This window comes from Ascidia mentula, chromosome 7 (assembly GCF_947561715.1).
Source record: "Ascidia mentula chromosome 7, kaAscMent1.1, whole genome shotgun sequence".
NCBI lineage: Eukaryota > Metazoa > Chordata > Ascidiacea > Phlebobranchia > Ascidiidae > Ascidia > Ascidia mentula.
This window is the reverse complement of record NC_138572.1, coordinates 3,678,804-3,695,560: the sequence shown is the minus strand read 5'-3', so window position 1 is coordinate 3,695,560 and position 16,757 is coordinate 3,678,804. Positions and strand designations below refer to the sequence as shown.

Genomic DNA, 16,757 nt, shown 5'->3' with positions numbered 1-16,757 from the left:
ATTCACTATGGTAAGTATATAACTTGATCGGAAATTACCACTGGAAAAATATCTTCGACTTTCTTTCCGAAACAAAGCATGAAGGTGTATCCACTTCCGATTGAAACGAACATATTTGTCCATATTAATTTCATCTGTGAAGCCACAAATAAATTTGACACTAAATTTAGAAAATACATTCGACGCTCTGCGTGTTTGGAATCAATTCCTTATAAATTTTGGTTATGATTTTTATAATTTTCATATTGGTCGTTAAAAATGAACTGCATATGTGGGAATTAGCTGTCAATGAAATTGCGAATTATACACAAGTTTGTGTTACCATGGGTGGATTGGGATTGGTATCGATGCGTCCCTTGTCAAGAAAACTGGACATCGGATACATATCTATAAAAACACGAACTTAATTTACTCAGAAAAAGCAATTAAAATCGAAGGAGATATTTAAACAATTCACACGAACGAGATTTCCACCGTTTAAAACACAAAATCGAAACGCTCAAAGAATCTCATGCTTTTACGTTTCTGAGTAATTACACTTTTTTTAAAGATTAAACAGCCAAAATCAGGCAGAATTAAATTGGGTTAAACCCAGAAGATTTGAAACTAATAAGTCCTATTAAATCTTTGCAGCCCGTTGAAATTATACATTAACCAAGCTGCAAAAATTTCGGAGAATGTTTCCTCATTGACGACGGTTTAAAAAACACACGAATGTAAGAATAGAATAGAGCTGCCCAACCCCTTCTCCAATATTCCCACATTTAAATGACTCTGACCATTGCCTGGAGATGAGATTTTTTATTGGTAATTGCCCTTGACGTGTGCAAATGCGCTGGCCAAAAAAAAAAAAAAAAAAAAATTCACAACGATTCATTCTTATTAATATTGTATCTTTTAGTTTTGTAACATGCGCAATGTTTGCTGATTGTCTTTTCTTTGTTTCTTGTTATTTTTGTACATCTTTTTTAATTGTTAATGCAGAGTGATTGTTGATTACATTTTCCTTGCCTCGTCAATGCCATTGCGTACAACCGCCTAAATTTTTTGCAACTTCGAAACAACCCAGGGGGCGGTTTCAAATAACCAATTGAGGTTTCTACCGTCCCTTCATCTAATCCCAACTGGTTCATTTATTGCGTTTTACTGTTCCGCATTTTATTTTCGGATTATGATGTAAATAAACTGAATTGAATTGAATTAAGACGTTTGCCCATCTATGTATGCGTGTTTCTTAGACCATGAATCCGATACTTCGATAAAAATATTCTGCACTCATATAAAAGATAGGATGCAGTAAGCTTATAAATAGCTGTACCCGGATGAAGCTGTACTATATTTTGTTGATCGTAGCCATCATCGTTACACCGACCAGAATGAAAAGATAGGCAAAAGCTGCCGCACACTTTGCCGTTTTTCTGCCACTACTTTGTGTTTTTAAGACTGGAAACCAATGAGAAGTAACCCAGATCAAGCAGCTCTTATCCCCTTTACTGATTATGTTCTGGGTGGTGCAAAAACGTTATCGTGCGCGTCGGTAGCCGGAATTTTTTGTCGTGTTTCTATCAACCGGCAATTTATAAACCACGGTTGACGAAAAGGATGTGAATAATGGTGGGCGTTGTGATAACTCATTTCAGTTGTCTACAGTCCGATCACGTTAAAGCCACACAGGTAACTGCACCCATACGTTTGGCTTGAATCTAATGCGACTGGAAGTTCCAACTTTTGCCACACTTTTCAAATCCTTTTATAACATGTGGTGGAGGAGGCTCAAGCAAGAAATGTACACGATATTGTGCAAAATGTTGGTCTACTCCATATTTGTAAAGTTTTGGGTTATGGAAAACGACCACAGCAACTACAATTCAGCAGGTTGTCGAAGGTGTTTTTTGGTGTTTCCGCTCTTGTTACAAAGAACACTTTTTCCATATTGCCACCTATTTAGTTTCTGTGAAAGCTTATGTACAAGTGTGCCTTTCAAGCTGCAAAAAGATACAAAAACTCAGCGCAAATCACAAAAGCGTTGATTAGAAACAGCAGCACAAACACAAATAAGTGACCACAGATGCAGATAATTTTGTGTCGACATTTCAAACAGTTTTTACACACACAGAACCAGAGTTTTGGGTGTGACAAAAGTCGGTAGATACTAAGTTTCTCCACACGGTTTCATTACAGTTCCTCTTTTCTGGACGGTTTTTCTGTACTTGGGGTCGGGCCTGCTTTCCAGGTTATGAATGAAACTATGTCGGCTGTGCTTTCCACCGGCAAATCCAGCAAAAATTTTCCACTGTGGTAGTATTTGTACAAAGGAAATTTCTTGATGGATTGATTGTAACACACTACTGCAAAATTAATATAATAAACAGTGCTGAAAACTGGCACATATGATAAAGAAGAAAATTTAATGGAACTTTTTGTACAACTCGCTGTTGCATTGCGAGGCCCGGTTTATTCTAACGGTGTCAAATTAAGTATTGTTTAAGTACTGATAAAAGTCGTATAGTTTATAAATGCAATGGAAAAGGTGCTGAAGCCATGGTTGATGAAAGTTGCAAATAATTCCCAAAACAGCATTTTTTGACAAATCTCACAAAAAGTGAAACGATATCAAAAAAACAATGAAAAAGACAAAAAAACAAATAAATAAAAAATGAAAAGTAAAACCTCATCATACTTACAACCCTGTTCTGGATCACGATGGCAATCCACGGCACCCAAAGCCACGTCATTCCAGTTTAAGAGCAATTTTGCCGCCACAGCAAACTCACTGCGGGCTTTAACGCATCGAGCGTAATGTAGCGAATGGAACATGATTAGGACGTTTGTCTGAACACAAGATAGTTGCAACTGAATGTGTGTTAATTGCCACTGTTATTCCCCGAAAAGTGGCAAAAATCAAAAAGTTGTTACGTAGTAACGGTAGTGAAAGTAAAGGCAAACAGCGGTGAAAATTGTTGATATTAAAACGAATAAATTTACACGAAAAAATAAAAAGGTTTTGTATGATGGGAATGTTTTTTTTAACAAGTGCACAAATTTACTGAAACTCAGTTTCTCATAACTATTTGGGACTAGAAGTTGATTTCTTACTAGAACGCCGTATCGACAAGACAGAACTCCGGACCGTTTCAGCTTACAGTGCATCTGTGTATGATTCACTGCTACCGTGTTATCCCACCGTAGCAATGAATCATACACAGATGTGCCTAAAAATTAAATAAATGGATTTTGCAGGAGGATATAGATGTAATTAAACGTACAACATAAAATCGATATTACAACGGTCGTCACCGTGCATCACGAATTTTAGATCTGTCGTTTTTGAATTCGGAATACGACAACTTATTTAATGAAACCATGTTTTGGTTTGGGAATATTTTGCCCCGAAGAAACTGTTCACTCAAATCTTTGTAACTTAATAATTGTACGAGAAATCAAATACTACATCTCAGCGTATTTGAAACCCATCTATAGTGAAATATACAACAAACGCAACATCATTGGTTTTGGTGTATATACTATAAGTTATAGGAAATTGCATTTCATACAAAACTGTACTGATATGCGCCATATACGTACGTGGTTCGAAACAAACTGGTCATAAGTGGAGTTTCCAAGGTGTGTAACGAATTCACTTTCAGACGGGTCAAGATCCTGCCAAGACGGTGGTTTTTGCCGCTTTGCTAAACCTTGTCGTGGACTGAATTGAAATAAATACAATATATTGCGTGTTGCTTCTATCGGCATCAACGTAATGTATTTGGTACACTTGCTGTAAAACATATTTTATCATGAAATCAGAAAATACAAAACTTGCCTTTTCATGAAATTAAACAAGTCGTTAGCCTTCCTCGATCCTTCGTAATTGTATTTCCTGTTTCCTTTGCTGGAAAGCAAAAACAAACAGGCAAACGCATTGAACACTTGTCGCTCGCGATATGCGAAAGTTTAATAGTTTTGGATACACAGGATTTTGCGTCATTATATACAGTGTAGGTAGGTGTAAGTGAGGACCCTTAACAGCTTACTGGAAGTAAAGTAGAGATGGGTAGGAATTGATGGCGTATTTCTCCGCTATAGGTCTGTCCCAGTCGGCATTGACTGCGGCCAGCTTGGACGGAACATTTTCCCCGAAAAGTTGATCGGCCGCTTTTATATATTCAGGCTTAATTTCATCCAAGCACAATTTGCACACTGGAAATACACACAAATAATAATTAATAACCTATCGGGGAGGTGGAGCATAATGCGGTTCTGTGAACCAATGGTCTATTAAGACATGTCAAGAATACTGAGTCTATTACGAGACTTTTCGTTCTTACGTCAAAAAAGCAACAAAATAAGCAGATAATAAAATTGAAACTTAAACAATTCCAACGACAACATTTCGCAGATATATTTTAACATTTAACATTTACAGAGACGGCTCAATGTTGTCTGCAACAGAATACGCTATAATAAATTTTTATCCGCCCTTAAATGCAGCTGAAGCTCATATTTCCTGACCTATAGATTACCAAAAAACACAGGCGATCTTATCATAAATGGGGCCATTTCTTGAACCAATGTGCATGATTTTTCTTAAATGTTGTAAAGAAAACCAGTCATCTTTAACGAGGTTAAGGTTTCAAAACTCTTCTAATTTATCATAAAACTCCTGTAGTATGATATGAAAAGATTTATGTAGTATTTAGTAGAAGTATATAAACAGAGCTATATAGGATTATCCCGGGTATTGATCAGGTATTTTTCGACATACTGTTAATGTAGAAGAACACCATCACGTGGTCGTGACGTTTCAGAAAGCGGTGAAAGTTGTCACGGTTGAGGTGTTCCACGTGACCAGATTCACTCAACCAGCTCGCACCAGAGTCACTTGGTCTCGGGTCATCCAGTTCCTGGGGACTGAGTTTAACCGAAAAAAGCTCTTATAACGCCTATGCATTTTGTTTGTCAAAAAACGACTTAAAAAACGTAATAAAATCGAGGCTGTTTGATTCAAAACATGAATTGGCTGACTTTGAACGCAGTGTTTTCCAATTTATTTTTTTCTCAACACAAATAGCCATACTTTTGTGATGGTTCATTAGAATTGAGTGAAACATAAGTCTTAGACTTAACACCTACCCAATAATCACCTCTAATCACAAGTAAGTCCCGGTTAGTAATTATCATAGTCTAATCCCGGCATAACCCTGGAGCGTTAAATGGTAAATGTAGTAAGTCTTGTTAATACACCATAACAGCATAAAGATCCTGAGTCTACCAGTTAATCAGAACTCACTCTCACCTCCACTAAGTCCTGCTCCAGTATCGTTAATGGTAAGCAAAACCGAAACCCGACATAAACAAAATATCAAGAAAAAGCAAGGGGACATACAAAATATTTTTTTTAATTTTGGAAAATCATTAGTTAACTAATATCCTTGTGCGCCCGCTTCTGAGTGAGCCACCTGTCTAAATTAGATAGTTTGATAACCTAATTGCCCTTTTAGCTTTCTTGTTGCAGAGGTTTTGCCTACAAATAATTGGGACAAGTCCATCTTACCCGGGGTTCGAACTGTGATGCATAGCATTTTGACTTGGGAATTGCAACCTCTACACCACGGCTGGTGACGGTGGCACAAAGAACTAATTGGCCTTTTACCATTCTGATTGCAGATGTTTTGCCTAAAAGCAATTGGGACAACCACCCCTTTACCAGGGTTCGAACTGTGATGCATAGCATTTTAAGTTGGGAATTGTGACCTCTTCACCACGGCTGGTGACGTTGGTATAAAGAACTAATTGCCCTTTTAGCATTTTAAATGCAGAGGTTTTACCTAAAATTAATCGGGACAAGTCCATCTTACCCGGGGTTCGAACTATAGTGCCGAGCATCAATAGAGGGGGGGCGTTAACCTCTACACCACGGCTGGTGACCGTACTGTGAAGAATAAGTTGCTCTTACAGCTTTATTATTGCAGAGGTTTCATCTAAAATTGATTTTAAGGATAATGGCAACTTAAAGACGACGCAAACCGTCGCCAGTTGTGGTGTAGAGGTTAAAATCACTTTCATGTAATGCTCTGCACCCGAGTTCGAACCCCGGTAAAGGTAACTTTCCCCCTAACCGATAAGTCACGTTGGGTTCGAAATAGTCCCATTCACCGATAAACACTTACTGGCGACCCTCCTTAATATGGAGGTCTGACTCGATTCGTATCATAACCCACCATCCATAAATGGCACGGTAATAAAACCTGAAATAGTAACGTATGTCCCTGTGAATAAATGACGTATCTCAGTCTAACCATCAGATAGTCCCGGGCATAACCCAAAATTGTTAAAAATACTACTGATATATCCAGTACCCGTAACAGAAAGACCCGGTGATAAGCCACGAGCGAACAGTAAGACCCGTTAATAAGCCACGAGCGAGATATACGTTAACACGTTAATAAGCCACGAGCGAGATATACGTTAACACGTACTCAATAATCCCCTAAAGTAAGTCCCGACATAACCCAGAAGCGTTAAATGGTAAATGCAGTAAGTCCATTGTAGTAAGTCCCTGTAACAAACCATAATACCAAAAGGCCATGATTCCCCAGTAGCAATCAGAACTCGCTCTCAACCTCCACTATGTCCCGGGCCACTAACGTTAATGGTAAGCGAAACCCTAACCCGACCTAAACAAAATATCCAGAAAAAGCAAGGGGACATACACAAATTTTTCTTAAATTTTGGAAAATCATTAGCTGACTAATCTCCTTGTGCGCCCGCTTCTGAGTTGGCCACCTGCCTATGCCCCCTGATGGGACACTTGCCCCCTGGTGGGGCGCTCCCTGATGGAGCATAAGATGTGTTTTCGGACCTCGGTGGCCAACTCAGAAGCGGGGACTTCTTAGCCTGACTAAACGCAGGGCTACCTGGCCGCAGTCCTTAGCCTGATTTCAGTGAGTTTACAAGGGTGAGAGAGATAATTACCGAATTACTTTTACCCATCCGTGACAGGCACACACACGGAGAGGTGACACCAGCGTGAATTTAGTTAGAGTGGGATAAGTCCGAACCCGAAGTGAATTAACGGTTACCGGGAAAGAAGTATTAACTTTACCGGGGTTCGAACTGTGGTGCAGAGCATCAATAGAGGGGGGCGTTAACCTCTACACCACGGCTGGTGACAATAGTTTGTTGAACTAATTGCCCTTTTGGCTATCTTATTGCAGAGGTTTTGCCTAAAAAGCAATTGGGACAACCACCCCTTTACTGGGGTTCGAACTGTGAGGCATAGGAGTTTAAGATGGGAATTGTAACCTCTGCAGCACGGCTGTTGACGTTGGTGCAGAGAACTAATTGACCTTTTAGCATTCTGATTGCAGAGGTTTTACCTAAAATTAACCGGGACAAGTCCATCTTTCCCGGGGTTCGGACTGTGGTGCACAGCATCAGTAGTTGGGGACGCTAACCTCTACACCACGGCTGGTGACGATAGTTTGTTGAACTGATTGCCCTTTTAGCTATATATTACAGATGTTTTGCCTAAAAGCAATTGTGACAACCACCCCCGGGGTTCGAACTGTGATGCAGAGTATTTTGAAATGGGAATTGTAACCTCTACACCACGGCTGTTGACGGTGGTACAAACAACTAATTGCCCTTTTAGCATTTTAAATGCAGAGGTTTTACCTGAAATTAATCGGGACAAGTCCATCTTACCCGGGGTTCGAACTATAGTGCAGAGCATCAATAGAGGGGGGGCGTTAACCTCTACACCACGGCTGGTGACCGTAGTTTGAAGAATAAGTTGGCTCTTACAGCTTTATTATTGCAGAGGTTTCAACTAAAATTGATTTTAAGGATAAGGGCAACTTAAAGACGACGCAAACCGTCGCCAGTTGTGGTGTAGAGGTTAAAATCACTTTCATGTATTGCTCTGCACCCGAGTTCGAACCCCGGTAAAGGTAACTTTCCCCCTAACCGACAAGTCACGTTGGGTTCGAACTATTCCCATTCACCGATAAACACTTACTGGCGACCCTCCTTAACATGGAGGTCTGACTCGATTCGTATCATAACCCACCATCCATAAAAGTCACGGTAATAAAACCTGAAGTAGTAACGTAAGTCCCTGTGAATAAATGTCACGTCTCAGTCTATAACCATCAGATAGCCCCGGGCATAACCCAAAATTGTTAAAAATACTACTGATATATCCAGTCCCCGTAACAGTAAGACCTGGTAATAAGCCACGAGCGAACAGTAAGATCCGTTAATAAGCCTCGAGCGAGATATACGTTAACACTTACTCAATAATCCCCTAAAGTAAGTCCCGATATAACCCAGAAGCGTTAAATGATAAATGCAGTAAGTCCATTGTAGTAAGTCCCAGTAACAAACCATAATAGCAAAAGGCCATGATTCCCCCAGTAGCAGTCAAAACTCACTCTCACCTCCACTATGTCCCGGGCCACTAACGTTGATGGTAAGCGAAACCCTAACCCGACCTAAACAAAATATCCAGAAAAAGCAAGGGGACATACACAAATTTTTCTTAAATTTTGGAAAATCATTAGCTGACTAATCTCCTTGTGCGCCCGCTTCTGAGTTGGCCACCTGCCTATGCCCCCTGATGGGACACTTGCCCCCTGGTGGGGCGCTCCCTGATGGAGCATAAGATGTGTTTTCGGACCTCGGTGGCCAACTCAGAAGCGGGGACTTCTTAGCCTGACTAAACGCAGGGCTACCTGGCCGCGGTCCTTAGCCTGATTTCAGTGAGTTAACAAGGGTGAGAGAGATAATTACCGAATTACTTTTACCCATCCGTGACAGGCACACACACGGAGAGGTGACACCAGCGTGAATTTAGTTAGAGTGGGATAAGTCCGAACCCGAAGTGAATTAACGGTTACCGGGAAAGAAGTATTAACTTTACCGGGGTTCGAACTGTGGTGCAGAGCATCAATAGAGGGGGGCGTTAACCTCTACACCACTGCTGGTGACGATGGTTTGTTGAACTAATTGCCCTTTTGGCTATCTTATTGCAGATGTTTTGCCTAAAAGCAATTGTGACAACCACCCCTGTACCGGGGTTCGAACTGTGATGCACAGAACAATGAGATGGGAATTGTAACCTCTACACCACGGCTGGAGACGTTGACACAAAGAACTAATTGCCCTTTAAGCATTCTGATTGCAGAGGTTTTACCTAAAATTAACCGGGACAAGTCCATCTTACCCGGGGTTCGAACTGTGGTGCACAGCATTTTGAGATGGGAATTGTAACCTCTACACCACGGCTGGTGACGATGGCACAAATAACTAATTGCCCTTTTAGCATTTTGATTGCAGAGGTTTTACCTAAAATTAATAGGGACGAGTCCATCCTACCCGGGGTTCGAACTGTGGTGCAGATCATCATTAGAAGGGGGCGTTAACCTCTACACCACGGCTGGTGACGATAGTTTGTTGAACTAATTGCCATTTTAGCTATCTATTACAGATGTTTTGCCTAAAAGCAATTGTGACAACCACCCCCTTTCCGGGGTTCGAACTGTGATGCAGAGCATTTTGAGATGGGAATTGTAACCTCTACACCACGGCTGGTGACGGTGGTATAAAGAACCAATTGCCCTTTTAGCATTCTGATTGCAGAGGTTTTACCTAAAATTAATAGGGACAAGTCCATCTTACCCGGGGTTCGAACTGTAGTGCCGAGCATCATTAGAAGGGGGCGTTAACCTCTACACCACGGCTGGTGACCGTAGTTTGAAGAATAAGTTGCTCTTACAGCTTTATTATTGCAGAGGTTTCAACTAAAATTGATTTTAAAGATAAGGGCAACTTAAAGACGACGCAAACCGTCGCCAGTTGTGGTGTAGAGGTTAAAATCACTTTCATGTAATGCTCTGCACCCGAGTTCGAACCCCGGTAAAGGTAACTTTCCCCATAACCGATAAGTCACGTTGGGTTCGAACTATTCCCATTCACCCATAAACACTTACTGGCGACCCTCCTTAATATGGAGGTCTGATTCGATTCGTATCATAACCCACCCTCCATAAAAGGCACGGTAGTAACACCTAAAATAGTAACGTAAGTCCCTGTGAATAAATGTCACATCTCAGTCTAACCATCAGATAGTTCCGGGCATAACCCGAAATTGTTAAAAATACTACTGATATATCCAGTCCCCGTAACAGTAAGACCTGGTAATAAGCCACGAGCGAACAGTAAGATCCGTTAATAAGCCACAAGCGAGAAATACGTTAACACTTACTCAATAATCCCCTAAAGTAAGTCCCGATATAACCCAGAAGCGTTAAATGGGAAATGTAGTAAGTCCCTGTAACAAACCATAATAGCAAAAGGCCATGATTCCCCAGTAGCAATCAGAACTCACTCTCAACCTCCACTATGTCCCGGGCCACTAATACTCAATAATCCCCTAAAGTAAGTCCCGATATAACCCAGAAGCGTTAAATGGTAAATGCAGTAAGTCCATTGTAGTAAGTCCCAGTAACAAACCATAATAGCAAAAGGCCATGATCCCCCAGTAGCAGTCATAAATCACTCTCACCTCCACTATGTCCCGGGCCACTAACGTTAATGGTAAGCGAAACCCTAACCCGACCTAAACAAAATATCCAGAAAAAGCAAGGGGACATACACAAATTTTTCTTAAATTTTGGAAAATCATTAGCTGACTAATCTCCTTGTGCGCCCGCTTCTGAGTTGGCCACCTGCCTATGCCCCCTGATGGGACACTTGCCCCCTGGTGGGGCGCTCCCTGATGGAGCATAAGATGTGTTTTCGGACCTCGGTGGCCAACTCAGAAGCGGGGACTTCTTAGCCTGACTAAACGCAGGGCTACCTGGCCGCGGTCCTTAGCCTGATTTCAGTGAGTTAACAGGGGTGAGAGAGATAATTACCGAATTACTTTTACCCATCCGTGACAGGCACACACACGGAGAGGTGACACCAGCGTGAATTTAGTTAGAGTGGGATAAGTCCGAACCCGAAGTGAATTAACGGTTACCGGGAAAGAAGTATTAACTTTACCGGGGTTCGAACTGTGGTGCAGAGCATCAATAGAGGGGGGCGTTAACCTCTACACCACTGCTGGTGACGATGGTTTGTTGAACTAATTGCCCTTTTGGCTATCTTATTGCAGATGTTTTGCCTAAAAGCAATTGTGACAACCACCCCTGTACCGGGGTTCGAACTGTGATGCACAGAACAATGAGATGGGAATTGTAACCTCTACACCACTGCTGGCGACGATGGTTTGTTGAACTAATTGCCCTTTTGGCTATCTTATTGCAGATGTTTTGCCTAAAAGCAATTGTGACAACCACCCCTGTACCGGGGTTCGAACTGTGATGCACAGAACAATGAGATGGGAATCGTAACCTCTACACCACGGCTGGTGACGTTGACACAAAGAACTAATTGCCCTTTAAGCATTCTGATTGCAGAGGTTTTACCTAAAATTAACCGGGACAAGTCCATCTTACCCGGGGTTCGAACGGTGAGGCATAGCATTTTGAGATGGGAATTGTAACCTCTACACCACGGCTGGTGACGATGGCACAAATAACTAATTGCCCTTTTAGCATTTTGATTGCGGAGGTTTTACCTAAAATTAATAGGGACGAGTCCATCTTACCCGGGGTTCGAACTGTGGTGCAGATCATCATTAGAAGGGGGCGTTAACCTCTACACCACGGCTGGTGACCGTAGTTTGAAGAATAAGTTGCTCATACAGCTTTATTATTGCAGAGGTTTCACCTAAACTTGATTTGAATGTTAAGGGCAACTTAAAGACGACGCAAACCGTCGCCAGTTGTGGTGTAGAGGTTAAAATCACTTTCATGTAATGCTCTGCACCCGAGTTCGAACCCCGGTAAAGGTAACTTTCCCCCTAACCGATAAGTCACCTCGGGTTCGAACTATTCCCATTCACCGATAAACACCTACTGGCGATCCTTCTTAACCCCAATCGTAAACCAGACCCTAACTCCAACTAAACATCATGAAAGTTAGTCTGTTTGTGTATAGAAGAAAGTTTGGGAAACACTGCTCTTGTAGTCGGGCAAGTCTTACGAGTCGAAAATTTAGGAATTTAGTCAAACACCTCATGACTGATGAAAGTGTAGGTACATTATAAAAATACTTGTGTGCAAAATATCTGGAGTTAATAACTTTAGAAAATTAAAGCCAAAGCTAGGATGCTGTTAATCATATTCTTAGTAAACGTTTCAAACCATAAACGTTTACTGAGAGTATGCTTTGGCTTTCCTTTTTTAAAATTATAAAAATACTTCAGCCTTTAATTTATTTCATTCGCTACGTCTAGAATTTTGTAAACGTACTCGTTCAAAAAGTTTAGGAACCCTCGCTTTGATCTTTCTCCATGGTATTTCAACTTTTTCGCACCGTCTTCAAAATACCAAAATGTCGGATAAGCCTTTGAATAAAGAAGTAAAAATTACTTTACAGTGCATTATTTGAAACATTACAAAAAGTCAGTCTTTTACAAAAGAGTGCCAATCAAGAGAATTTAGCTTGTACACATATATAGACTGATACGGCACGTTTAATAACTCTTCTAAATAAACTCACGTTAATTTCGAATTTGGTTAGAAACGAACGATGGGATAAAGCGTTAAAAACCGCTAGTCTGACATCGGGATATTCCTCCTTAGCTTCAACAGCAGCTTGAAAAAATGGATCCTTGACCACTTTGCAGGCACGACAGTCTGTAGGTGTGCAATAGGGTTAAGCTCAACCAAGCAATGTGTAGTATAAATTATATCCTATACATTTAGTAAAATATGAGTTCGACGAATTATGAGAAAAAAGAGACGACAGAGCAAAACATGCAGAATATTCTACCTAGAAAATATTTCCTGGAAAAAATATAAATTAACGTTTTTCACCGCTACTTTCTGTACCTGGCGAATAAAACATGACCAACGATTGTTTTGTGCCGGAAAGAAAATCCTCAAAGTTGCTTGGATTCAAGGCTGTAACTTCCTTGGGCTTGCTGTTAATCATTTCATAGTCGACGTCCGCTTTTTTGTCATTGAAGTTGGGTCCTCGGTTTTCTATCGACCTTTGATCCGCATGGAAGCCTCGTTTAAGATTTTTTTAATCCAGTGTAGACAGCCAAGGGTCAAACTCACCTCATAAAGTAATCCACGATTCCGTTTGTGCTGCGAGGACCCCTGTATCTCTCATTAAATTCCCCATGTCTAAACGCACAGAATGTGACTCTCCATTATACGCCATTACATATCCACATACACATTTGCTTTTACATTTTATCAATGCAGAGGAGAATATTTTTAAACATCCTTTTTTGCAAACTGGTCATAACCCTTTTAGTGCAAAGGTATACTATTGTGTGCAAGAGTGTATAAAATGCATGGTGGAATGAATTGACCTTGACCCAAAGGTACTACAACTCTCGGTGCAGTTATTAGAAGCGGAATAAAGATTTCAAAATCTGACTGTTCGTTGTTTACTGCTTAAATGTTTTTTAAAATCTTTGCGGAATCAACGAAATGAGTATTTACATGCCGTCTTATAGAGAAATAAATGGAAGTTGTTAGGAAAACTGTTGATTAATTACGGAATCGCGGTACTAACTTAAACGTCAGCAGAGTTGGGAATCCTGTCGTATCGAACTTCTTCATTAACTTCTTTGCTTTCTCGCCGTTCAATGCTCCCAGTCGTGCTTTTGAGCCACTCTCAACTAACAAGTCAGCAGCCCGCAAAAAATCCGGTTTCAGACGCTTGCAGTGGCCACACCCTGCCATATAAATGAATCGACAGTGGTTTTAATTGATTTCAATGCATTTGCAACTCTTACATTGCGCGTAGAACATGACCATGACTTGTTCATACTTTCTAACAAACTTTTTGAATGATTTCTTCGTCAAAATGGTGACATTTCCACTATTGCTTTCCCAGCTCTCCTCTGATACAGGCTTTGGAATAAAATGGGGTCTAAAAACATAAATTTTAACAAAAATAATAGTTGGCATGATTAGTTGCTCTTCCAAGCCCAGTAGACGGCTTTTAGTTTAACTACAAAAACCTCGATGTATAACTTACTCAGGGAGTTTCCAAAATTTGGTTTAGATAAGCACACTTTTGCTGTGTAAGGATACGTGGCATGACCTTTAAATAATTAAGGGCAGTGTTGCGCGTACCCCAGTTTGATAAACTCGGGCATGAAACCTTTTAAGAGTTTTGATAACAAAATAGGGTCAAGACATGCCCTCTAAATATGGCTTGGAATTACTTTTTCATAAATGAGACAATGGCGTCCGTTGTTGTCTTTCCGTAATAAGGGTATTTGAAAGTTCCCTTCCTAAAGTAAGCAAAGTACGGATGAGAAGATATGTCGTACTTTTCCTTTAGTTTTGAACCTGAAAAAACAAAGAAAACACTCAGCGGTCAGGTCCTTATTTGCGTAAATGGAGATAACCTTTGGCGAGGTTGACGGCTGCTAACGTTGCCTCTGACCTTTCACTGTCCAATATCCTGGCTGCTTCTTCATACATATTCCGATGTTCAAAGCAGATTGAGCTTGCTACAAAAGTCCAATAACTTTTGGAATACGTTTTAGGTTTGAAACTACGATTTGCCCTTTCACCTTACATCTACACACAGCAATATAAAATTAAGAATTAAAAAAATGCACGTAAAATTTTGTAAGAATCTGGCATTTTCGTACCCACTTTCAGAATTAACAACAATTCGCTTCAACAAAACACATTTTCTAATGGTGCAAAAATAAAGTAATGTATTGGCAAAGCTTGTAGACGCTTTTTCTACTCACTGGCGGAGTAAAAGAAGACCAACATGTCTTCCTGATCTCGGGCGAATGCTTCAAAACCCTGATCACCCAGGTGATAAATGTCTTCGGCACTTTCTTGCATCGACCAATCCGGGTAAGTTTCTTTTTTCACCGGTTTCTTCGGTCTAAATTGAAACAAAATCTGTTGCATAAGTGGGGAAACCCCCGAAATTAAAATAATTTTTGGTTAACCGGTTCAGTTTTTAAAAAGTCCCCACGAGAACAAAAGATTCGATTGAGAAAGTTGTAAGTACAATAAAAACATACAAAAATGCGACCTAACTAACAATTCAGAACAGTTTTATTTAATTCATGCCCTCAGTCGGACAAAGGCGTTTTACTTTCTTAGAAATTCCATGAGGTCTTCGGTTGCACGTGATTTCATGTATTCGAATCTTTTGACGCCCTTTTCGTACCAAAGCAATGTGGGCACTCCCATATCTGGATTCCACATCCGGTAGATGTCGCTACCGTGCACACGGCTGTCAATCACAGCCAGTTCCACCGGTAACTTAAAAGAATTGGAGTTTTGGCTCTCTTTTACCCTTTACCAATATTATACATATAGAGAGAGTAGGTTTGATTTTGTTCGTCAAATTCTTGGTCTTTTCAGTGCGTGATACAAGCAGTTCAGGTGATTGGTACCCGCGCTTAAAAAGAAAGGGTTTCTTGGTTTACAAACTCACTCCTTTTTTGACGATAAACAATTAGATGCGCTTAAAAATATTATACATTATTTCCTGGGAATGATCTTTTCTCCTGAGCCATCACCGAAAAGGTGTTTCCAAATCGGGCCCCGCGTTTTTTACTACTGGTGCTGAATATCAACATTGTTGTATTTGCACAACAAAAATTCGTAACAAACAAATTTACGACGATTTTGAGCATCAGAATCGGAAGTTTTGATTGGGCGCAAGAAAGCGAATCAATTGAAACTGCAAACAAGTTCTTGAAACGCTTTACCAGGCCACCATGCGGGACTAAGCCAAGGGGTTGTGAGTTTATGCGAGAATAAACACATTTAAGAGGTCAGTTGTTCACATATCCACACTCGAAGTTACCACTAATAAGGCAATTAGTATCTTGCAGGGCTCTTCCACTGTCACACAATTATTTTCTATCACAATACTCTACCTTTTCCTCCATTGCCATTCTGGCGGCTTCAGCAAGATGTGTTCGAATACTTTGACAGTTCGGACAATCCGCACTGTAGACCGTCACCAAAACGCGACGATGCGTATGAACGAAGTCGCTCCAAGTGTCACCTATAGATTAAGGAGAACCCAGAAGCAAGTTTGTATCATTTTTCTTTCACACTTTTTAGCAAAACTGTCGATTAATACCTGTAAGTTTGTGCAATAATTCGGCGTGAGGAATATTGTCCCAAAAAGTTTCATTATCTTCTTCCTGTTTAATCTCTTCATCTGACGGAGAATTTCGTTCTTGCTCCGTCATAAAATCGACGAAGTCGTTCTCCTTTAAGCCAACAGGTTTAATAAGATTTCCATTGTATTGTTAAAAATTTCTGAAGAATTTGATTTCTGCTGTTCACATAAATGAGAGTTTGATTTCTTTGAATCGCCTGTAGTCTCTATGGCTAACAGAGACTCAGTAACGGATTAGTACAAAATATTATAAATAATCCTGAGTCGTCAAAATGCGATTGGATGCCTGCAAACACCGGCAAAGTATATATATATCGTAGAAACTTTAAACAGACAGACGACTCGGGTTTATCTATAATAATTTGTGCTATTAACATACATTGAAAGTTTGGCTAAATTGGTCCATTCTAGCACAGCGCTTGATACAATTTTACCATGAAAATGTTTAATTACACCGATTAATTTTAACAAAATGCTTTTTTTTAGGATTAAATGTACAAAAAGCGAAATGTTTT

At 40.3% G+C, this 16,757-nt stretch overlaps 1 protein-coding gene across 1 annotated transcript; it reads right to left on the bottom strand.

Annotated features, from left to right (window-relative positions):
• Positions 1 to 2,175: 2,175 nt before the first annotated feature.
• LOC145909313 (protein disulfide-isomerase A5-like) lies at positions 2,176 to 16,648 on the bottom strand. Its single transcript, XM_082996707.1, has 19 exons — positions 16,622 to 16,648; positions 16,201 to 16,333; positions 15,992 to 16,122; positions 15,199 to 15,368; positions 14,840 to 14,982; positions 14,486 to 14,590; positions 14,300 to 14,426; positions 13,865 to 14,001; positions 13,642 to 13,804; positions 13,176 to 13,244; positions 12,945 to 13,105; positions 12,613 to 12,749; positions 12,363 to 12,457; positions 4,766 to 4,911; positions 4,035 to 4,200; positions 3,824 to 3,892; positions 3,586 to 3,706; positions 2,685 to 2,832; positions 2,176 to 2,348 (listed from the first exon to the last, which is right to left on the bottom strand). Exons 1-19 carry the CDS (start codon positions 16,646 to 16,648, stop codon positions 2,176 to 2,178), a joined length of 2,421 nt encoding a protein of 806 aa, XP_082852833.1.
• Between the last annotated feature and the right edge of the window lie 109 nt (positions 16,649 to 16,757).

Coding starts and splice junctions, on each gene's coding strand:
- LOC145909313 (XM_082996707.1), bottom strand. CDS start 16,648: ATGGACCAATTTAGCCAAACTTTCAAT. Junction 14,427..14,485: donor AGCCGTCAACCTCGCCAAAG/GTTATCTCCATT, acceptor TTGTTTTTTCAG/GTTCAAAACTAAAGGAAAAG. Junction 14,002..14,299: donor ATTGTCTCATTTATGAAAAA/GTAATTCCAAGC, acceptor TTATGTTTTTAG/ACCCCATTTTATTCCAAAGC.